The sequence below is a fragment of the Loxodonta africana genome, chromosome 8, assembly GCF_030014295.1.
Source record: "Loxodonta africana isolate mLoxAfr1 chromosome 8, mLoxAfr1.hap2, whole genome shotgun sequence".
Classification (NCBI taxonomy): Eukaryota; Metazoa; Chordata; class Mammalia; order Proboscidea; family Elephantidae; genus Loxodonta; species Loxodonta africana.
Window position 1 is genome coordinate 67,990,660 of NC_087349.1, and position 25,083 is coordinate 68,015,742.

At 37.1% G+C, this 25,083-nt stretch overlaps 1 protein-coding gene across 6 annotated transcripts in view; it reads left to right on the plus strand.

The window, feature by feature from the left end:
* Positions 1-12,971, plus strand: part of MIOS (meiosis regulator for oocyte development) — a 39,538-nt gene extending 26,567 nt beyond the window's left edge. For 2 of the 6 annotated variants that reach the window (XM_010587251.3, XM_003407114.4), the window contains 3 exons: positions 1,699-1,903; positions 8,093-8,222; positions 8,758-12,967. In XM_010587251.3, the coding sequence (XP_010585553.1) occupies positions 1,699-1,903; positions 8,093-8,222; positions 8,758-8,854 (432 nt within the window). In that variant the 3' untranslated portion in view covers positions 8,855-12,967. Of the gene's footprint in view, positions 1-1,698; positions 1,966-8,092; positions 8,223-8,757 lie in introns of those variants that run through there. The other 4 variants (XR_010322684.1, XR_010322685.1, XM_064290003.1 and 1 more) reach the window with 4 other exon arrangements.
* The last annotated feature ends 12,112 nt before the right edge of the window (positions 12,972-25,083 follow it).

Below are 25,083 nucleotides of genomic sequence, written 5' to 3' on the forward strand. Positions count from 1 at the left end.
AGTGCCCAAATACTATAACTGCTAAGCGGAATTTTTTTTTTTTTTTAATTTTTATTGTGCTTTAAGTGAAAGTTTACAAATCAAGTCACTTTCATACAAAAATTTGTATATACCTTGCTATATACTCTAATTGCGCTCCCTCTAATGAGACAGCCCGCTCCTTCCCTCCACTCTCTCTTTTTGTGTCCATTCCGTCAGCTTTTAACCCCCTCTGCCCTCTCATCTCCCCTCCAGGCAGGAGATGCCAACATAGTCTCAAGTGTCTACTTGATCTAAGAAGCTCATTCTTCACCAGCATCGTTTTCGATTCCATTGTCTAGTCCAATCCCTGTCTGAAGAGTTGGCTTTGGGAATGGTTCATGTCCTGGGCTAACAGAAGGTCTGGGGGCCATGACCACTGGGGTCCTTTTAGTCTCAGACCATTAAGTCTGGTCTTTTTACGAGAATTTGGGGTCTGCATCCCACCGCTCTCCTGTTCCCTCAGGGGTTCTCTGTTGCATTCCCTGTCAGGGCAGTCATTGGTTGTAGTCAGGCACCATCTAGTTCTTCTGGTCTCAGGCTGATGTAGTCTCTGGTTTATGTGGCCCTTTCTGTCTCTTGGGCTTGTAATTACCTTGTGTCCTTGGTATTCTTCATTCTTTCTTGCTCCAGAGCTGGGTTGAGACCAATTGATGTATCTTAGATGGCCGCTTGCTAGCGTTTAAGACCCCAGACGCTGCTCTCCAAAGTGGGATGCAGAATGTTTTCTTAATAGATTTTATTATGACAATTGACTTAGATGTCCCCTGAAACCATGCATGATCCCCAAACCCCCACCCCTGTTACGCTGGACTTCGAAACATTCAGTTTATTCAGGAAACTTCTTTGCTTTTGGTTTAGTCTAGTTTTGCTGACCTCACCTATATTGTGTGTTGTCTTTCCCTTCACCTAAAGTAGTTCTTATCTACTATCTAATTAGTGAATACCACCTCCCTCCCTCCTTCCCTCCACCTTCTTGTAACCATCAAAGAATATATTCTTCTCTGTTTAAACCATTTCTCAAGTTCTTATAATAGTGGTCTTATACAGTATTTGTCCTTTTGCAACTGACTGATTTCACTCAGCATAATGCCTTCCAGATTCCTCCATGTCATGAAATGTTTCACAGATTCATCACTGTTCTTTATCGATGTGTAGTATTCCATTGTGTGAATATACCATAATTTATTTATCCATTCATCCATTGATGGGCATCTTGGTTGCTTCCATCTTTTTGCTATTGTAAACAGTGCTGCAGTGAACATGGGTGTGCATATATCTGTTTGTGTAAAGGCTCTTATTTCTCTAGGATATATTCCAAAGAGTGGGATTGCTGGATCGTATGGTAGGTTCTATTTCTAGCTTTTTAAGGAAGTGCCAAATTGATTTCCAAAGTGGTTGTACCATTTGACATTCCTATCAGCAGTGTGTAAGTGTTCCAATCTCTCCACAACCTGTCCAACATTTATTATCTTGTGTTTTTTGGATTAATGCCAGCCTTGTTGGAGTGGCTAAGTAGAATTTTAAATGAGAACAAGTCAAACCTAGCAGATAACAATTATTTTAAAATTTAAAATAAAATGATTTAAAAATAATTTGTTAGATTTTAAAGCTTTGAATTATTTATCATTTCATTATGGTTTGCATTACATTTTATTCCTCCTTTCATTTGTTTTGCAGGTGTTTGTGAGTTGCAATTTCTGTGGCAAGTCTATCTCCTACAGCTGTTCAACTGTCCCTCATCAGGGCCGTGGTTTTAGTCAGTATGGAGTCAGTGGCTCACCAACAAAATCTAAGGTCACAAGTTGCCCTGGCTGTCGGAAACCCCTTCCTCGATGTGCACTTTGCCTCATTAATATGGGAACACCTGTTTCTAGCTGTCCTGGTATGACATAATTCGAAAATACACTTTTCTGAGCTAGAGTTGTTCCTGCATGATTTAATGTTGTAAGTAGAATGCATACTAGCTTGGGCTAGTTTTATTTCAGAGAAAGAGCACGATTGACTGGCTAGAAGACTTTGATGTTCCCTGTAATCTATAAAATTTATACATTAAAAGTAAAATCTATATCCATGATACGTCAGATAATCCCACAGATGTTAACCAATTTAAGCTTTGTGGGACAAGCTTAAATATTCAGTAATCTTATAATTATGCCATTTTCTAATCACCATCTCTGCTGAGTTCTCTCAAATTTTTAATAGAGTGTACTCGTCTAATAACAAGTGCCTTGTATTCATAAAGAGCTTTGATGATCTCGAAACACTTTGACATTTCCTCTCGTTTTATCTACAAAACCTGCCTGTGAAGAACATAGGCAAAATGTTAATCTGGGTGCCAGGCCCTTGACTTCTAGGTTTCGGTGCCTCTTTTCCTGTATTTGTCAGTTACCTAGTAAACATATATATTTTTTATGGTTAGAAATACCAGGATTTTTTTGCTAACCACAGTAAATCATCTTATGAAAAAAACATATTTTGAGAATAGCTGATAATTAAATATAAATAATATACCCAGTGGCTGGGAATATTCTGCCCGTTTAAATAATTTGAAAATGGTACTATGGCAAAAACATTGATTAAAAACATTTTGAGTACTTCACACCCTGATGTGTAGTTAATGAAGAACAAGGTAGAGTATCAGAATGCCTGCCTGTTTTAGTTTTAACTCTGTGGTATTCACTGTGTGACACTAAGGGATATTTTAACCCTGTTTAATATAAGGTGTTGGACTGGCAGGTCCTTTCTAGTTCTGCCACTTTGTGATTCTGTTATGCAGCTAATTCACGTAAGTAGTCTGTTTTATCGTTACTGTAGCACCTGTGAAAGACTTACTAGGTGTCACTGGCTGCCTTTGTTTTTTTTTTGTTTTTAGTAAATAAAAAGATGTAATATTTTTAAACGTAAGTTTTATGTTTTATTTAAATTTTTATCAATAGTTTTCATTTTATATATTACTAATCTTATGTGGCCTTGATACTAGTAATAGAAAATGACAATTTGGAATATCTACTACAATAAAATGGATAAGAAGGTGAAATATCAGACATCTGTATGAACTGAAATACATAGAAATAGTTAAATTTCATACCTCTTTTGGAGCACAAACCTCAGAAAGTTATAATGGCGATTTGCCTTCTAATGAGACCTGAGTGCTGTTCCTTTTTGCTACATACCAGCTCTTTAGTCTTTTTTACTTTTGAAATAGGTTTTAAAAAAGAGAGAATCTAAGGAAAATTAAGTTGTAAGACATTTCCAACTCTTTATAGAGACTGATACAATGAATACTGAAGGGTCAGGTTTATCAGTTTAACGTTTTTCCATATTTGCTTCAGAAAATGTCTGCTTTTTGCTTGAGAAGTAATTTATTTTTTTTATAATATGTATCCAAGCACTTTATTTCATACACTTAGATGAAGCTGATATGCTGAGATGAATCAATCAAAGATCCTTATGGCATTCATGCTATTCAGTGAGCATAAATAACTAAAATAAGAAGTGATATATTCTAGGAAATAAATACTGATTCACTGCCATTCTGAAATCTCTGTAAGGATCTGAATCTCCTAAGGTTTTAAAAATGAATTCTTTTTTTTTTTTTTTAATTTGGCAGTAGAGCCTGTTCAGAGTTGATGCGAGGCTATTATGGTCTATATTTTTCTTGTTTGTGAATATTCAGATATTTTACTGCAGATACACTAATGAGTTTGACTACAGGGTACTGCCTCACACTTCCCTGGAGTGTTATATATAATATTTGCTCCTTTTTTTTTTTTTTCCTAAAACCCCCATTCCGAATTTTTAAATACATCTAGCCCCTCCAGGGTGGATAAGGGACTTTATATAAATCAAGTGTGAGGAATTTTGAAGGAGAGAAACATTACTTCTATCTGAAAGATACCCGGAAAACTTTAGGAGGAAGGAACCATTTAAGCTGGTCCTTTGATAGATTTAAATATGTGGAGATTTCAGGGAAGCCTTTTCAGGTTGTAAACCAAGAATATAAAAAACATGAACTAGGGTAAAGAGGTTGGTAAGGATGATAAGTACAGGGAGTGTGTGGGAAGTAACAAGTGCATCAGTGTGACAAGGGCCTGGAAAGTGGACTGATAGGAAATAGTATAGGAAAATTAAGGGCAGCCTGACTATGATCTTTAAAGGCATTGCAGAGCTTAGAAAATAATAACCATATTCTTTTTTGGCAGTGAAAACAGAAAAATCTTAGTTCCAAAATAAAGCAGGGCCTAATAGAAAACAAATGCTGGCTTATGGCAGTTTAAAGAAAGGTTCAGGTGTACAAACCTCCCTGTGCTTTGCCTGTGGTTAGTATTTTGTGACCCAGGCAACCAAGTTCTATAAGCCTATTTAACTGAGAGTTCTACTTAATTCTGCTTGGAAGATTAGAACTCTACAGAAACAGTTCTAATTAACATTGTTATACATTATAAACATTATTTATTGAACAACTGTCTACTTAGTACCCACTGTTCTAAATGCTAACAACGCTGCAGTGAGCAAAACAGACAAAAATCCCCAGCCCTTGGAGAGCTTAACTTCTAGATAGTGTTGCATTTTTAAAAGTTAAATTATACACTGCTTTCTTTCTTATTATTCTTTTATTATTATTAGCCTATTGCCATTGAGTTGATTCCAACTCAGCAGCCCTGCAGGACAGAGCAGAATTGTCCATAGGGTTTCCAAGGCTATAAGTCTTTTTTGTTGTTGTTGTTCTTTTTAATTTTTATTGTGCTTTAAGTGAAAGTTTACAAATCAAGTCAGTCTCTCATACAAAAATTTATATACACCTTGAGTCGGAATCGACTCGACGGCACTGGGTGGGTTTTTATATACTCCTTTAATTGCTCTCCCCTTAATGAGACAGCCCACTCCTCTCCACTCTATATTTTCCTGTCCATTCAGCCAGCTTCTGGCCCCCTCTGCCCTCTCATCTTCCCTCCAGACAGGAGCTGCCCACATAGACTCTTGTGTCTACATGATCCAAGAAGCTCACTCCTCACCAGTATCATTTTCTATCCCATAGTCCAGTCCAATCCCTGTCTGAAGAGTTGGCTTCGGGAATGGTTCCTGTCTTGGGATAACAGAAGGTCTGGGGACCGTGACCTCCAGGGTCCTTCTAGTCTCAGTCAGACCGTTAAGTCTGGTCTTTTTATGAGAATTTGAGGTCTGCTTCCCACCAAGGTTATAAGTCTTTATGGCCACATCTTTATCCCACGGAACAGCTGGTGGGTTCAAATCACCAACCTTTCAGCTGGCCGCTGAGTACTTAACCACTGTGCCACCAGGACTTATTATTATTATTAGTTAGGGCATAGTTTTCCTCAAGGATTCTGTAGCACTTATCTCTGTAATTCCCTGTAGATCTTTTTTATTTAAAGTCATCTGATACTTTTTTAAAAAATGCCTTTTCATGTGGCAATGCAGAGGCTAATATTTCCAGTTTCATCAGAGAAACATAAGGATTAGCCTCTTTTCAAAGTGAAAATCACTAGTAAGGGTTTTACACAAAGATACAAAATAGTGTCTCTATAAGGTCTTATAGGAATTTAATATATTTTCTCTTCCCCTTTTTTTCCCTCTCAGACTGTTAAACGTTTTGGTGAGTCCTTTAGGAAGAATTTCAGTGTATTTTACATCTTCAATTCGTATATATATATGTGTGTAAAAACCAAAACCCACTGTCCCATAGAGTTTCCAAGGAGCGCCTGGCGGATTCAAACTGCCGACCTCTTGGTTAGCAGCCATAACACTTAACTACTATGCCACCAGGATTTCCATATGTATGTATATATGCATATATATAGCTTTTTATTTAGATTTTATTATAAAATATATATAACAAAATTTGTCATTTTAATTATTTTAGGTGTATGATTCAACAACATTAATTACTTTCACAATTTTGTGCAACCATCACCGGTATCTACCCTACTCCTCACTTACTATCTTGTTATCTGACATTTCACATTTACGACAATAGAAAAAAATCTACTCTCTATTTTGCACATAACAAGGAGCCCAGGTGAGAGGGAAAGGCGAACGAGGAGAAGGGCAAGGTTTGTGAGAGGGATTGAGGCCACGCAGGCTGCCAGTGGTTCATATTACCCAGATTGGATGGAAGAGCCAGGCCAGGCCTGTAGCAAGCACAGGGCAGGCAGGCCACAAGGAGGCGTTGGGAGCCAGGGTTGCAGGAGTCAGGTGAGGGCTCAGAAGTCTGTTCTTCCAAAGAGGACTCTCTGTCACCTCCATGGCCTCCACTGGGTCCAGGTGACCGGGCCTTACCTACCCACAGGCCCAGGAGACTTCTGCCACTGAGGCCAGTCTCGGGGGCCAGCAGAGTGGGAAGGTGGAGCATCAAGGCACAGAGGTCCTCTCAGAGATCTAGAGCACACAGCCAGGTGATGGTGGGCTCCTGCAGCTCTGGAGGCAGCAGGCAACCCTCAACTACCATCACCACCACCACCACCAGGCTCCACGGTGGTGGAGAAAGCACTGGGGGTGCCCAAGGGGTGGTGAGTGACTGGGGGAGGGGCACCAGCACTGAAGATAGGGTGTGGCCACAACCCTCACATAACACTGATTTTCATATAATGACCTGGTCTTTGGAACCTAACCACGTTGATGGGTGAGGAGTGAGTGTAGTTCCAAAACTATCTTAAATTCTTGAACCTACTACTCATTTTTCCACCTTCATATTATTTGCAAAAACAAATGGAATCATTTTTACATACTTGCAAGACTATCCCTGTGTTTGCTAACGTATGACCAGCAATGGTCCGGGTGAAATTTTGAATACAGTGTTAATGAATGCATCTTAATAGGTATAAAAACAGCTGCTTAATTAAGAAGACACTTGAGGTAGGCAAAATGAATAGAATGAGCATTTTTTGAGTATTCAAAGTTACATAAAGGTATATATATTACATATGTAAATATTCATATGTAATAACACATTTTTCTTTAATTTTTTGTGAACTGTAACACAGTTAAGAGTATATGTACCATGTATTGTGATAAATCAAACATGAGTGAGTGCCGTCTTGCTTAAGAGATTGTCTGTACCAGTACCATCGATCCTTCCTCCCTGCCTAGTCACAACCCCTACCTCTTCCCCAGAGGTAACCACTGCCCCGAGTTGTGTTAGTTGCTTGCCTGTATAGTTTTATCACTGTATGTTCTGTTTTGCCTATATTTTGAATTCTATTTAAATGAATCATATGGAATGTATTCTTTGACTTGCCTTTTTTCCTCAACATTATTTTTTACTTTGTTTCGATTTTCCTGATGAATGTAGGTGTAGCTTATTAATTTTTCACTATTATTTAGTGTTCTATTCATGACTGTAGCACAGTTCTTCCAGTCTCTATTAATGATGGTCATTTTGGTTGTTTCTAGATTTTTACTATTATGAACAATGCTACTATGAACATTTTTGTGTAGGCCTTCTTTTGACATGCAAGAGTTTCTATAGTGTATTTACTGAGAGGTAGAATTGCTATATCCTAGGATTAGGACGTTGCAAGATTCTGTTTATTAATATTTTAATTAGGATTTTTCACCTGTGTTCAAGAGGGAGATTGGTCTATAATTTTCTTTTCTCATATCATTTTTGTCTGGTTTTGTTAGCAAAGTCATACCAGCGTCATGAAGTGCATTGGGAAGTATTCCCTCTTTTTCTATTCTTTGAAAGAGTTTGTGTACATCAGAATTACCTGTCACTTCGATGTTTGATAGAACTCATCTATAAACAGGCCTGGTATTTTCTTTGGGGGAAGAGCCTTCGTAGGAAGATTTCTTTGTGAGAAGAAAATGATCCCGTTTCTCTAAAGTTTTTAATTCAGATTGTTTTTTAGTGGACTTTGATAATTTGTTTTTCCATTTTTTACTGATTATTAAAATGTGGGGAAACTCCTATCATTTAGTATTCATTCAGTCGGAACTAGATACTAGCATCGTTTGCTATTTCTAGAAATATGTAAACAGTTTTAGAAATATCATTTAATAAACGTTGAATAAAATGATAAAGTTAATGAAGACCGTTTGCTTTTTTCCATAGGAGGATCCAAATCAGATGAAAAAGTGGACTTGAGCAAGGACAAAAAATTAGCTCAATTTAACAACTGGTTTACCTGGTGTCACAATTGCAGGCATGGGGGGCATGCTGGACACATGCTTAGTTGGTTCAGGTAATCAGCACGTTCCATCTTTAATAGATTCAGAGTAGATAGGAGATAAAGCAATGGCCTTTTAAATAGTTCAGGTATATCTATTCATATACAGCCAAATGATGAATTTCTCTTTCACCATCACTTGAGTGTCCCTCATTGCTATAACTTGGATGCCCAGTTTCTCACATCAGCTTTAATTTAAACTGAGCACATCCCTGTCATCTTGTTACAGAAACAGTACTGAGAAATCTTGTTATATATATTTAGAAAGCAAAGCTCTTCATTTTTTAATAACTTTCTTCTGAAGTTCAGCTTTGCAGTCATTTCTTATTTAATGCTATTAATGCTTTTTGTCTCTGGACTTTAATTCCTATGTTTTTTCATATATATTTATTTATATATGTATTTTATATATATATATATATATATGTAATCTCAATCACTTGGAAAAACATAGGAATTAAAATCCAGAGACTTTCTATTTTATATATACATACAACAATATATGTATGTTTAATGTAGATTTTTAAATGTTATTTGACCTTTTTTTCAGGGACCATGCAGAGTGCCCCGTGTCTGCCTGTACATGTAAATGTATGCAGTTGGATACGACAGGGAATCTGGTACCAGCAGAGACTGTCCAGCCATAAAACGTTATCACCTAAAGACAAACCTTGAAGTGTGGAGCTTTCTAACAGAAGTCCTTCACAGCTCAAAACATACCTCAGAATAAGTCACTCGTGACTCCTGTAATGGGAAATAAATCATCCTATGAGATCAGCAATTTGATGTCTGAGTGATTTTGGTGTGTTTCACAGAGACAAATGCTGCTGAAATGAACGTTAAAGGGTGGGCGTGAGTTCTGTTCAGTAGGTTGAAAAAGTTTATTTTGGAAGAACTTTATTGGCTTTTGTTGAAATTATGAATGCTTTACAAGCAGAGTTTTTAGAATAAGCATGAATAAACCTTGAACCCATATCTTCAGAGCTGAAGTTGGATATAATTCAATAAAATCTGTGTACTTTTACAATAGAATAACATGATTAATTCAGTGATTCAGACCATAGTTTAAGCTCATCCATGCTTAGATTCCTTCGAGATGAAGTTAAGAATTATAGAGTTGCACTTTTTCAGAGTTGGAGAGGCCCTACCCCAAACTAGAGAATACATTTTATGAATGCATGGTTAATATATATTTATAAGAAGCTTTTCCCTCCTACACTTTCACTTAAGAAATATTTTGGCACAGACCATTATTGTCTTCCTAGAAAAGCCAAAATTGTGAATGTATCATAACTTTTTCTCTTCCAAAGAGAAAAATATGCACCATTTCAGGGGAACATGTTCTAAAATTTTCTGTTTCAACCTTTCCCTTCCAGTGTCCTGATCTGCCTTTCAAGATTTCCTTCCATGCTGCATATTAATTCATCATTCTTATCTTCATTATCTGGGAGCATTTTATTGAACAAAAATCTATGCAAGATTATATGTGACCATTCAGCATAGTCCATGTCAGTAACTCCTATCAGATTCCCTCCCAGGATTCCGTGTTTTTCCCAAGGCAGACTGACTGGGAGACTTCGGGTACAAAGGATTTATAGCATGCTTCTTTATGAAATGCAGAGGACTGAACTGGATTTTGTAGTTGAAGTTGTGTTCAAGTTAAAATAGAAAGTAAACCTAAAACATAATTATTTTATAGATTTTGGAAGGAAAAAAATATGTTAAACTAAGGAATTTTAAGAGCTTTCATATTAAAATCGGATCTATTAGTTTAGTTTGAGGCTTCACCTAAATACTGAACAAAAGTGGATTTTTTTTTAACTTGAAAGCTGATACGAAAGTCCCTTTTTGAGGAAAACACTGGATGTATTGCATATCTAAAGATCTTACCTAGGTGACAATCTTCTTTTAAAATGAAAGAATTGGGAATGCTTATAATTTCTTACAGAGATCCCTATTAAAGGGGACATTTTTTCCAGTTTTCTAAGTATATCTTACTGATTTTAGTTAGTATTCAAATTTAATGTGTACTAAATGCGAAAGGTCAGATTTAAGTCATGTCAAACTCTTATACATTTTCATTTCTCCTTGCTAAAACAGGACATAAAAATATTGAGTTTATATTTAGAATAGGGTTATATCTAAACTATTTATAATTTTTGGAAATATACTATAATGAAACATAAATATAAAGACTTCTGTAAATAATCTGCTTATTTGCAATCATAATATGTAGAGTGATATTTTTAAGATTATTTTTTTGTCAACCTAGCATTTTCTGTGAAGCTGAAATGTGTAGTTTATAAGATTCTATTGTGTTTGTTTTGCATTTCAATATGTGTCAACCATGAAAATAGATAACATTATTTTCCCATTTTTATTACTAGGTCACCGATATTTGAGTTTATAAATTCAAGATATTTTACCTAGACATGTTCAGTGGAAGTGTTTAATAAAGGTGTTTTTTTTATTTTTTAAATGATTGAATAAATCTGGGTTGCAGTCAACATGTCTTATGTAGAAATGATCTATGACTCTTTACAAATAATTCACTAAAATAATATTAGTACCTATTCTGATGGGCAGAGCTGATGGTTAATCTTAGAAGCAACATATCTTTCAGACTCTGTTTTTCAGCTTACTGTATTTTCCAAGATGGTTATCATTTAGTATATTTAAAAAGTAGCATTCCATTATCAGCTGCACATGGTAAGTATGTGTTAAAAAAGAACAACAGCTCTGCATTTCATTGGATGTCTGAATTTCGGTCACTCATCTGACGGCACCAACGTTAAAAGTATGAGCTTTGAAACTTAAATTCTAATCCCGACCCCAGTGTTTTGGGCAACTGACTTGACTATTTTCAATTGCCTCCTCTTAAAAGAAGGGTACAGCAATACCCATGGGCAATTGTGAGGGTTTTCATTTTGTTTTTTCTTTTCAGTTGCCATCAATTTCGACTCATGGTGACTCCATGTGTTGCAGAGTAAAACTGCACTCCATAGAGTTTTCAGGGCTGTGACCTTTTGGAAGCAGATCACCAGGCCTTTCTTTTTAGGTGCCTCTGGGTTGGTCTGAACTGCCAACCTTTCAGCTAGTAGTTGAGCACTTAGCTGTTTGCACCACCCCGAAGTGCCATATCTTGGCCACATAGCTTTGTAAGTTATAAAGATTATCAGTCATTGTTACCTTAGTCTTCACTGTTACTCTTGTGTCAGTAGTTTTTAAATGAATATGTTATAATTTGAACAAAGAATCTACATTTTTCTCAGGAATGAAAATTTTCTAGGAACTTCTTTTTATAAGTCTAGAAAAATTACAGCATTTTCTTTTGAGGTAGGACTTGACTGCTTTTGTTTACCGTATATTTAAAATATTACTGTTTGTTGTATGTGAAATTGACTAGGAGTATATGATAACAGGAGTGAACCCATGGATAAAAATTAAATTTATGGTGAATCTGGACAGTTGAGAAGTGACCTTGAAAAAACGTTTTCGGGGAAATGGTTAAATAAGTGCATGAAGATGTATTTTTCTATGAGGTGGTTCATCACAGTATTGTTTATAATTAGAACTTGAAAACCTAAATGTCTAATATTGGAAAAGTGAGTAAATAAATTATGGTTTATACATACAGTAGAATGCCAAGAAACTGTTCAGTGTAGATACTTTTATTGACAAGGAAGATTTATAATATATTGGTAAGTAGAGGGAAAGACAAGTTATAGAATAGTACGTATGGCATATAAACATGTTTACATAGAAAACTTGAATATTTACAAAAACTTTAACAATGGTCATCTTTAAGGGATGGAATTTTGAGTGATTTTTATTGCTTCTCTGTATCTTCTGGTTTCTCTATAATGTATTCTTTGCATAGTAAATTTATATGCATATTACATACAGAGAGATACGTTTCTGACTTTTATAAAAGTTATACTTTACCTGGTATCTTGTTATAATGAACAGTAAGTCATTGGGAATTATTCAGTGAGGTGAAGAAATTTGTTACAAGAATTTATAGCATTGAGGAGAGATGGCCCAAGATGGAAGCTTAGACATACCGTGCCATCCCTCTACAACAAAGACCTGAGAAACCAAGTGAAACAGATAAGAGATGACAATCCTTGAGCCCTGAACATCAAATGCAATGATAGAGAATTGAGACCAATTGGACAAAGAATCTGAACAAAAACAGTGAACAAAGAGAGATACAGAGGGGAGGTGCCCTGTTAGCCCAGCCCAGTGTGGCCATCTTGAAACAAAGTAAGCAGTGATGAGTGAGGAGCACAGGAAGGCAACTTCATGAAACCCCCAATAGGAGACAGAAATTGTGTAGATACACCCAAAGTGAAGCAAGGTGAACAGAATGTAAACCACATCTAAGGAGGAGAAGTACAAGAGGAGGACAAGAGCTCCAGGGATCCTGGTATCCACATTGCTGGGAGGAAGCCAGGATCCAGAGACAAGACTACTCCCCAGCGGCAGTCGCTGATCATTGGGATGGGTGGCACACACAGAATCATTTATAGAGTGTCAGCAGGAGATCCTCTATCCAACCGCACTACAAGCAGCCCCCGTCTCCTCACACTTGCTGAGGGCCAGGTCCTGATTGCTGGCTGCAGCCAGTGGGAAGTGCCCAGGCACCCATGCCTGGTGACTAGGGGAGCATGCTCTGCCTCCCACCATCCTCTTGGTGATTACTGGCACAAACACCCCCACCCCTGCTGCCCTGGCCATCTGGGGACTGATGAGTCCCCCTTTCCCCCACCCTGCCTCATCTACCTCCCCCACCCTGACAACTCAGTGAGTAGCACTAAGTGCTCCCATGCCACTGGTGACCCCCATACTCCCATCATCCCGCCAATCCTCCACCCACCTAGCAAGCAGCAGAGAGCACTCCCCTGCTCACTGGTTGTCCGCCTTACCCATGCCCACTACCTTGCTCACTTGGTAAGTGCCAGAGAGTGCTCCCACATCCCTGGTCATCTGCCACCCCCCCCCACCTGGTGAGTGTCATCACTCTTTTGTACTGATGGACCAACAGGCAAGCAGTGGCCTGTGCCTGCCCAGCAAGCCTGATGAACAGTACATGCTCACCCTGCCCACTGCTTTCCCACCCGCCTAGAAATAGGAAGTGAGTGCACCCAAGCTGCCAGACAAGCGATCAGCAGAGCATGCTGCCATCATAAAACAAAACAAAAATCAGAAAAAATGAACAGACAATAAGTACATAAAATAACACCTTAATGCCTCAGAGACAGCAGACAATAAAAATCATATGAAAAAACAGGGTAAGATGGCTCAAAAAAGTGAATAAAATAAAGGGGCAGAAGACCCCTGATAAAAAATTCAGTATACTTAAATGTAGGGTCCTCGAAGAGATCAAGAAAAACACGCAAAACCCTAGAAGAATTCAGGAAAACCTTATAAGGACAAAATGACAACATAGAAAGCCCACAAAATCAACAATGAAAATCCAGAAGATTTACACTAAAATATCAGGAAAAGATAACTCAATGGAAGGATATATGAGTAGAATGAATTAACGGAAGACGGAATCAGTGAAACAGAGGTCAAATCTCTTGCTACTAATCTGTTTAAGGAAATCAGAAAAAAAAAAATGAAGAAAACCTAACAGTTAAAAAAAAAAAAAACAGTTATGTGGGACAATATCAAGAGGAAGAATTTATGTGTAATTGGAATCCCAGAAAAGGAGGAGAGGAATAAAAGCACAGAGAGAATTTTTGAAGATTTATTGACCAAAAAAATTCCCTACTATCATGAAAGATGAAAGGTTTCCATCCAAGAAGCTCAACGAACCCCATACAGAATAAACCCCAAAAGAAAGTCACTAAGATATAATCAAACTTTCCAAAACCAAAGACAAAGGATTCTGAGAGCAGCTTGTAAAAATTGAAATATCACTTATAAAGGGGGACCAATAAGACTAAGCATGTGCTGATTTCTCAGCAGTAACTGTGCAGGCAAGAAGACAGTGAGATAACATATATAAAACTGTGAAAGAAAAGAATTGCCAACCAAGAATCATATATCCAGCAAAACTGTCTTTCAAATATGGCAAAAGTAGAATATTCCAAAATAAACAGAATTGTAAAAAACAGATCAATCTTATGAGCAATATTAAGAGAGTCCTTCAGACAGAAAACCAACATCAGACAACAAACTGAGATCAAGACACATGACAGCATCACCAAGATAGCAACCTAAATAAAGAATTCTCAAAAGTAAAATAAATCTGCAAAACTGAAAACACGGAACCAGAGATGTCAATCTGTAAATGACAACTTCAAAACAAAAAGGGCAACAAATGGTGCAGTTATAAAACTTCCATATGAGAGGAAGTCAAAGCGACATCAAGATGTAAGACTGTTTTAAACTTACGAAGATAAAGATAAATTTCAGAGTAGCCACAAAGAAAATTAATAAATCTAATCAACAAAATAAAGAAAATCAAGAAGACAGTAAACATAAAACCAACAACAAAGTATATGAAAGGAAAGTCTATAAACAAAAATAACCCAGCACAAAACTAAGTGGAACAAAGAATCCATTAACATCACAAAATAATAATAACGAAATGGCAGCAGCAAATTCATACCTATCAATAATCACACTGAATGTAAATGGTTTAATTGCACCAGTCAAGACACAGAGAGTGGCAGAGTGGATTAAAAAAAAAAAAAAAAGACCCATCAATATGTTGCCTATAAGAGATGCAACTTAGGAAGATATAAATAGGTTAAAAATCAAAGGATGCAAAAAAAACAAAAATCAAGCAAACAGTAACCAGAAGAGAGCAGGAGTGGCAATAATAATTTATGATAAAATAGACTTTTAGTCAAAATCCATTATAAGAGACAAAGAAGGATATTATATAATGATCAAAGGGTCAATCCACCAAGAGGACATAACCATAATAAATCTTTACACACCCAATGGCAGTGTTCTAAAATACATAAAACAAACTCTAACAGAATTGAAAAGAAAAATAGACAGTTCTACAATTAATAGAAGACTTTCATACACCACTTTTGAAGATGCGCAGAACAACTAGAAAGAAAGTCAACAAAGAAACAGAAGATCTAAATAACATAATCAACAAACTTGACCTCGTAAACATACAAAACACACCACCCAACAGCAGCACAGTACACATTCTTCTCCAATGCACGTGGATCATTCTCCAGAATAGACCATATTTTAGGCCACAAAACAAGCCCCGATAAATTCAAAAACATCAAAATAATACAAAGCATCTTCTCTGATCATTGTGCTATAAAACTAGAAATTAACAGAACAAGGAAAAAAAATAAATACATGATAACTGAATAACTCCTTATTTAAAAACTACTGGGTGATAAAAGAAAGTAAAAATTGAATTTAAAAAATTCCTAGAATCACATGAGATTGAAAACACAACATACCAAAACCTTTGGGACACAGCAAAAGCAGTGTTCAGAGGAGTATTTATCGCAATAAATGCACATATCAAGAAAGAAGAAAAGGCCAAAATCAATACCTTAACCCTATGTCATGGATTGAATTGTGTCCCCTAAAAATGTGTGTCAACTTGGCTGGGCCATGATTCAAAGTAGTATGTGATTGTCCACCATTTTGTCATTTGATGTGATTTTCCTACGTATTGTAAATCCTACCTCTGCGATGTTAATGAGGCAGGATTAGAGGCAGTTATGCTAATGAGGCAGGACTCAATCTAAAAGATTAGATTGTGTCTTACATCAACCTCTTTTGAGATATAAAAAGGAGAAGCAAGCAGACAGGGGGACCTCATACCACCAAGAAACAAGAGCCAGGAGAATAGCACATCCTTTGGACCTGGGGTCTCTGTGCTGAGAGAGCTCCTCCACCGGGGAAGATTGATGACAAGGACCTTCCCCCAGAGCCAACAGAGAGAGAAAGACTTCCCCTGGAGCTGCCACCCTGAATTCAGATTTATAGCCTCCTAGTCTGTGACAGAATAAATTTCTCTTTGTTAAAGCCATCCATTGTTGGTATTTCTGTTGTAGCAGCACTACATAACTAAGACATCCTACAGCTTGAGCAAACAGAAAAGAAGGAGCAAAAGAAGCCCACGGTCAGCAGAAGAAAAGAAATAATAAAGATCAGAGAACAAATAAATGAAATAGAACACAGAAAAATTATAAAATTAACAAGTCTAGAAGTTGGTTCTTTGACAGAATCAATAAAATTGACAAAGGACTGGCTAAATAGACCAAAAAAAAATGAGAAGATGCAAAAATGAGAAGGTGACATTACCACAGAACCAACTGAGAAAGGATCATTACAGAATATTATAAAAACTTGTACTCTGACAAATTTGAAAACCTAGAAGAAATGGACAAAGTTTTAGAAACACACTACCTAACTAAACTAACAAAAACAGAGGAAGAAAACCTAGATAGACCCATAACAAAAGAAGAAATTAAAGATGTCATAAAAACTTCCAAAAAAAACAGCCCAGATGGCTTCACTGGAGAGTTCTACCAAACATTCAAAGAAAAGTTGACACCAATTCTATTCAAATTATTCCAGAGCAAAAAAAAGAAAGGAATACTTTCAAAACCATCCTATGGAGCCAGCACAACCCTATATCAAAGCCAGGGAAAGATACCACAAAAAAAGAAAATTAGAGAACAATATCCATCATAAACATAGAAGCAAAAATTCTCAACAAAATTCCAGCCAGCAGAATTCAACAGCTTATCAAAAAAATAGTACATCACAATCAGGAGGGATTCATACTAGGGATGCAAGGGTGGGTCAACATTAGAAAATCAATCAATGCAATTCAACACACAAATAAAACAGAGGAAAAGAATCACATGATCATCTCAAGTAACGCAGAAAAAGCATTTGATAAAATCCAACACCCTTTCCTGATTAAAAAAAAAAAAACTCTCAGCAAAATATGAATAAAAGGGAAAATCCTCAACATAATTAAGGGCATATATATATATATATATTTTATGTAATGTCAACAGCCAACATTATTCTCAGTGGAAAGAGATCAAAAGCATTCCTCTTGAGAATGGAATGAGATATGGATGCCCATTATCACCACTCTTATTCAATATTATACCAGAAGTCCTAGCCAGAGCAATAAGGCAAGAAAGAGAAATGAAGGGCATCCGATTTGGTAAGGAAGAATTAAAACTATCCCTATTCGCAGATGACGTGATCCTGTACATACAAAACCCCAGAGATTCCACAAGAAAGTTACCGGAACTAATAGAAGCGGTCAGCAAAGTGGCAGGGTAGAAGATCAACATACAAAAATTAGTTGAATTCCTGTACACTAATGTGGAGAACTGCAAAAAAAAAGAAATCAAGAAAACAATACTATTTACAATAGCCCCCCAAAAGGATAAAATAACTAGGAATAAATCTAACCAGGGATATAAAAGCCTTAATCAAGGAAAACTACAAAACACTACTGCAAGAAACCAAAAGAGAACTACATAAACGGAAAAACATATCATGCTCATGAGTTGGAAGACTTAACATTGTGAAAATGTTGGTACTGCCCAAAATGATCTACAGATATAACACAATCCCAAACCAAATCCCAACATCATTCTTAAACAAAATGGAAAAACTAATCTCCAACTTTATATGGAAAAAAAAATGGAAAGAAGCCCCAAATAGCTAAAGTATCATTGAAGAAGAGGAACAAAGTAGGAGGCCTCACACTTCCCAGTCTCAGAACTTAACTATACAGCCATGGTAGTCAAAGCACCATGGTACTGGTACAATGACAGACACATAAACCAATAGAACAGAATTGAGAATCCAGAAGTAAAGCCATTGATCTATGGACAGCTAATCTTCAACAAAATCCATTCAATGGGGAAGGAATAGTCTCTTTAACAAATAGGGGTGGCAAAACTGGATATCCACTTGCAGAAAAATGAAACAGGATCCATTCCTCACACCATAAACAAAAACTAACACAAAATGGACCAAAGACCTAAATATTTAACCTAAAACTATGAAGCTCCTAGAAGATAACACAGGGAAAAAGCTAGCGGTTCTAATCTGTGGCATGACTACATTTTCAAACACAACTAAAAATGCACAAACAAAAAAAGGTAAACTAGATAACTGAGGCCTCCTAAAAGTTAAATACTTACACTCATCAAAAGACTTCACCTAAAGAGTGAAAAGAGAACATACAGACTGGGAAAAAAAGCATTGGCACAACATGTCTGACAAGGGTCTAATCTGTAAATATACAGAAAACTTCAACACCTCGACAATAAAAAGACAAAAACGCCAATAAAAAATGGGCAAAGGACATGAACAGACACTTAACCGAAGAAGACATTCAGTGCTTCAAAGGTCAGCAGAGCAAGGGCAGGGGTTTGGGGACCATGGTTTAAGGGGACTTCTAAGTCAATTGGCAAAATAATTCTCTTATGAAAACGTTCTGCATCCCACTTTGAAATGTGGCATCTGGGGTCTTAAATGCTAACAAGCGGCCATCTAAGATGCATCAATTGGTCTCAACCCATCTGGATCAAAGGAGAATGAAGAACACCAAGGTCACACGATAACTAAGAGACCAAGAGACAGAAAGGGCCACATGAACCAGAGACCTACATCATCCTGAGACCAGAAGAACTAGTTGGTGCCCAGCCACAACCGATGACTGCCCTGACAGGGAGCACGACAGAGAACCCCTGAGGGAGCAGGAGATCAGTGGGATGCAGACCCCAAATTCTCACAAAAAGACCATACTTAATGGTCTGACTGAGACTAGAGGAATCCCGGCGGTCATGGTCCCCAAACCTTCTGTTGGCACAGGACAGGAACCATGCCCGAAGACAACTCATCAGACATGCAAGGGACTGGACAATGGGTAGGAGAGAGATGCTGATGAAGAGTGAGCTATTTGTATCAGGTGGACACTTGAGACTGTGTTGTCATCTCCTGTCTGGAGGGGGGATGGGAGGATAGAGAGAGTTGGAAGCTGGCAAAATTGTCACGAAAGGAGAGACTGGAAGGGCTGACTCATTAGGGGGAGAGCAAGTGGGAGTACGGAGTAAGGTGTATATAAACTTATATATGACAGTTTGACTTGATTTGTAAACGTTTACTTGAAGCTCAATAAAAGTTAATTAAAAAAAAAAAAAGAAGACATTCAGATAGCTAACAAACATAGAAAGAGATGCTCACGATCATTTGCCATTAAACCAAACCTGTTGCCGTCGAGTCAATTCCAACTCATAGAGACCCTAAAGGACGGAGTAGAACTGCCCCATAGGGTTTCCAAGGAGTGCCTGGTGGATTTGAACTGCTGAACTTTTGGTTAGCAGCCATTAGCCATTAGAGAGATTCAAGTCAAAACTACAGTAAGATACTATCACACCCCTGCACTGATTTAAAAAAAAACAGAAAACGACAAATGCTGGTGAGATTGTGGAGAGATCGGAACTCTTATACACTGCTGATGGAATTATAAAATGGTGTGACCACTATGCAAAATGGTATGGCACTTCCTCAAAAAGACAGAAATAGAATTTTCATATGATCCAGCAATCCCACTCCTAGGTATATATCCTAAAGAAGTAAGAGAAGTGACAGGAATAGACATATGCACACCCATGTTCATTGCAGCATTATTCACAATAGCAAAAAGATGGAAAATAATCTAAGTATCCAACAATGGATGACTGGATAAAGTAATTGTACTTCATACATACAATGGGATACTAAAACTCATTGCCGTCGAATTGATTCCGACTCATATAGGAATATTGCACAACAATAAAGAATAACAATGAGTCCATGAATCATCTTATAATGTGGACCAATCTGGAGGACATTATGCTGAGTGAAATAAGACAATCACAAAAGGACAAATATTCTATAAAATCAAGAATAGATTTACACACAGAAAACAACATTTTTTTTTTTTAATTGTACTTTAGATGAAGGTGGAAACCCTGGTGGCGTAGTGGTTAAGTGCTAGAGCTGCTAACCAAAAGGTCAGCAGCTCAAATCGACCAGGCGCTCCTTGGAAACTCTATGGGGCAGTTCTACTCTGACCTATAGGGTCCCTATGAGTCGGAATCGACTTGACGGCAATGGGTTTGGTTTTTTTTGTTGTTGTTAGATGAAGGTTTACAGAACAAACTAGTTTCTCATTAAAGAGTTAGTACACATGTTGTTTTATGACATTGGTTAACAACCACCATGACATGTCAACACTTTTCCTTCTCAACCTAGGTTTCCCTATTACCAGCTTTCCTGTCCTCTCCTGCCTTCTAGTCCTTGCCGCTGGGCTGTTGTGCCCCTTTAATCTCATTTTGTTTTATGTGCCTATCTAATCTTCGGCTGAAGGGTGAACCTAGGGAGTAACTTCATTACTGAGCTAAAATGGACTCCAGGGGCCATACTCTCGGGGGGTTTTCCAGTCTGCATCAGGCCAGTAAGTCTGGACTTTTTTTGTGAGTTAGAATTGTGTTTTATGTTTTTTTTCCAGCTCTGTCTGGGACCCTGTATTGTGATCCCTATCAGAGCAGTCAGTGGAGAATGCAACATTCTTTGATGGTTGCCAGGGATGGGAGGGGGAGGAAGAGAGAATCACTTACATGTGTTAATTCTGGTGAAGGGAAAGGCAATGCACAATATGGGGGAAGTCAGCACAACATGACCAAAGAAAATGAAGACACTGAGAGGTACCCAAGAACAAAGGACGATTACGGTCAATGCTATACATATACAATTCTGCGACAACAGTAGTAACAGCAGCCAAAAATCTGAGTGGTTACATAAGAAGATATATATATACGCTATATAGGTATGGGAAGGCATATGGGTATACAACATATAGGTGTAGTTGTAGGCATTTGTATATACATATTTGTTGTGCTACATCTATATTCAAATGTATAATAGAGCACATAGAGGGCACAGTTATGCAAACTTAGACATATCCAAACATCTCGTGGGACTGAGGTACTGGGATTGAAGGCTAAAGATCATAGTCTCAGGGGACATCTAGGTTAACTGGTATCACATAGTTCATAAAGATAAAGTTCCACATTCTAGTTTGGTGAGTAGTGTCTGGGGTCTTAAAAGGTTGCAAGTGGCCAGCTAAGATAAAACTATTGGTTTCTTCCCGTCTGGAGAAAAGGAGAGTGAACAAAATCAAAGACCCAAGGAAGCAATTAGTCCATAGGACTAATGGCCCACACAAATCACAGCCTCCTCTCACCTGAAATCAGAACAACTAGATGGTGCCTGGCTACCACTAAGTACAGTTCTGACCAGGGACACAGTAGAAGGTCCCAGATAGAATGGGAGAAAAATGTAGAACAAAACTCAAATTCATAAAAAAAGACCAGACTTACTGGACTGATAGTGACTGGAGGAACCTCCAAGACTATTGCCCTAAGACACCCTTTTAACCTGGAACTGAAGGCACTTTCAACCAAATAGATTGGCCTATAAAATACACAATAACATCCGTGAGGAATGCGCTCCTTAGAACAATCACTATACAAGACCAAACGGGCAACACCTGCCCAAAAGCAAAGATGAGAAGGCAAGGAGGGGCAGGGAAACTGGAGGGACAGAAACGGGGACAGCAGGGTGGAAATGGAGAGAGTGCTGACACCTCGCAAGGATAGCAACCAATGTCACAGAACAAATTGTGTATAAGTTGGTGAATGGGAAACTAATTTGCTCTGTAAACTTTCACCAAAAACACAATGCGATGTTAAAAAATAACAATTTATAGCATTGAGATCTAATAGTTGAGAAAGGATTTTGAGAGTTTTCATATTTCACAGTATTTAGGAATTAAAAAAAGATGTGATCCTCTTTCATAAGGAGCTTATCATATTTGGAAATATCTAGGTAGTGAATTTTATTCTCCATGTAGTAGCACACTGGGAAATGGATGCATAAAATAATTCTGGTCTCCCTGAGGTTAGTGGTACATAATTAATGAATCTATTTCAATCTCTCTGCTGGATCTTCCTCATGAGATTTTCTGACTCTGTTTTGGCTCTAGGCCTGTGGCAGGAAACCTGTCCTTTATGTGTAGAATTAATTTGATTATTGTCCAAGCCCTATTTAGAGTACATTTTACGTAACTCATTTCCAATAATGACAAATAATTTATGTTTAAGCTATGGATTCTGAATATACCTGCATGTCCACACTTCCAACAAACCACCAAGCACTTGCATGTCTAGGTGTGCCAGGCGCTGTGTTAAAGGTGCCGTTGTTGTTAGGTGCTGTCGAGTTGGTTCCAACTCATAGCAACACCATGTACAACAGAAGGAAACACTGCCCTCTCCTTTGGTATCCTCAAAATCGTTGCTGTGCTTGAGCCATTGTTGCAGCCACTGTGTCAATCCATCTCCTTGAGGGTCTGCCTCTTTTTTGTTGACCTTCTACTCTACCAAGCATGATGTCCTTCTCCAAGGGTCAATCCCTCCTGATAACATGTCCAAAGTATGTGAGACAAAAGTGTGTTAAAAGTACTGGTGTTAAATGATAGCTAGAGCTCCGTGTTTAATGGAAGGGATAGACATATGCATAGTTATCAGCATATGCAAATCCATTTGGACTAATATTTTTAATTGCTAGAAAGAGTATCATTTTAGTATCTTGTCTTTTTTCTGCAAGCCGAAGAAATGTCAGTTTATTTTATTCTAATATTGAAATTTAAAAAACCATTTTCTAATTGGAAACAATTTGAGGAAACAGAGGTTGTCTGTAACATTTTTCAAAAATGTTATTTTCTTATGATCTTATGATCTTAGTATAATGTTTTTAAATGCTTTGCAAAGAAGGTAACTTTAGGATTAAAGGATATTTACGTAATGTCAGAAGTAACAACATAATAGTAATTCAGTGCATATGGACTTTCATCATTAAATTTATGAAAAGCATGTTGCCTTAACATAATTTCTTAACAGGAAATTCAGATACAGGAATCTAATTAGTTGGGCTCTTAAAATATAAAGCCACAAAGGGTAGTCTGGAAGAGCATTTGATGGGATTAATGTCTCATAAATTTGAAGCAGGCACTTTCATATCATAAAAAAATTATTTTCATGAAAATTATTGATGTTACATTCTTTAATTTAAAGAATATTATACGTGTGTGTGCATGAGTGTGTATGCAAGAAAGTCTGGAGTTTGAAATAGCAAATGGCAAACTATGCTTATCCAGATTTATATCACATTGCAGCCATACATTTTGCTGATGACAGTTAAGAAGTTACTGCAGTCAAACACATGGCAAAACGAAGTATCACCCAGCAATAATAATGTGATAACTGATGTTGGTGAAAATTTTAATGGTACCAAGTTCCCGTACTACAATTTTCAAATTTTTGGAATTTTAAAATTTGGATCTTTTCTTCACCTATATAGGTTATGTAAAAGAAAATTTCTTTTACCCAATAATTTGGAAATTTGTGTTATGAAATTAAACAGGTATATTTAATATTCGTACAACTATAAGTGTGTCTTTATTGTACATAGAAGTTCCCCATATGGATGAAGACGTATAATTTGTGGAACAAAATATTCAGCAACTTAATAAATGTGAAAGTAGTATCTCTTGCAAAAGTAATGCATTTTCTCATCTTAAATATTCTGATCTTCTCTTTCCATTCCTCAAAAACGGAATGTAGGGTCAGTTGTGACTCTTAAGACAAATTATCATTTTTAAAGATAGGTTCCTAAAATACATTAAATTCATTTTGGAAAAGTGAATGTAACTCTTTCAGTGAATGTTAAGATACTGCTAGCTTCCAAAAGAATATACCAGGCAGGACACATTATTTTCCACTGGAAGGATTGACACAAATTAGAAATAAGTATTCTGGGGCAGATTCTCAAGGTCATTTGGCACAACTACTCTGTTCTTTTTTTTTTTAAGTATTTTATTGAATTCTGTCTCTCTTAAGAAAATGTTCTATGAAATACAGAATATATCTATTCCCTCTGGGGACCTGAGAAATTAATAATTTGATCACTATGCTAATAACACCTATCCTATGGGAAAATGTAACCAAAAAGGTATACCTTTCCTGGGTTGCCTCTTTTTCTTTATTCTTTTAGAGTCCACCCCTCAATATGTGGATCTCTGCAGACTTCTAAGTAACTTCTCAAGTATTTTATGCTAGACTTTGAGCTGGGTATATTTTCTCAAGCAGAGACATCTGAGCAGAGTGAAAATGAATTCTCATAGAACAAAATTGCCAAGCATATGTGACGGAACAGTAAGGAAAAAGGGCATAACTTCAATCTTCAAAGAAGCTTAAAAATAGCTTCACAGTCACTATGCATGAGGCCTGACAATTGACATTTCTCATTTTGGCAGCATTCACCTGCAGCCCCCTATCAGCAACTGAACACGTTCATCTCTGGGATAAATGATTAATGAGCTGCCTATCATTTCTACTCTTTTTGTACCTAGTGGTGGAAGCTTCAGTTGATCATATTGCAGCCATCAGCATCATTACTGAAATTGATTCTGCCACTGGAGGGTTGTGCTAGGACTATCGATTAGCATTTAAATAAAAGAATTAAGTTATGGCATTAAAAATAAAGTAAAATAATCCCTTCTGAGTCACTGTCACATCTGGTAAAGTTAAAAACTTCCTTTTTCTTTTTTGCTTCCTATTACCCACCTTCACAAAACCTTAGGCTGAGGAAGGAAGCACAGAAGGCATGCAAGTAGAGTTGTTCTTTTTCCAGGGACCACCACAAAGACTCTGAAGCTTCCCATTCATTTTATTAATCACTGACATGTACAAAACTGTAAATGTATGAATGGCTCAACTTGCATAGGATAAAGTAGACA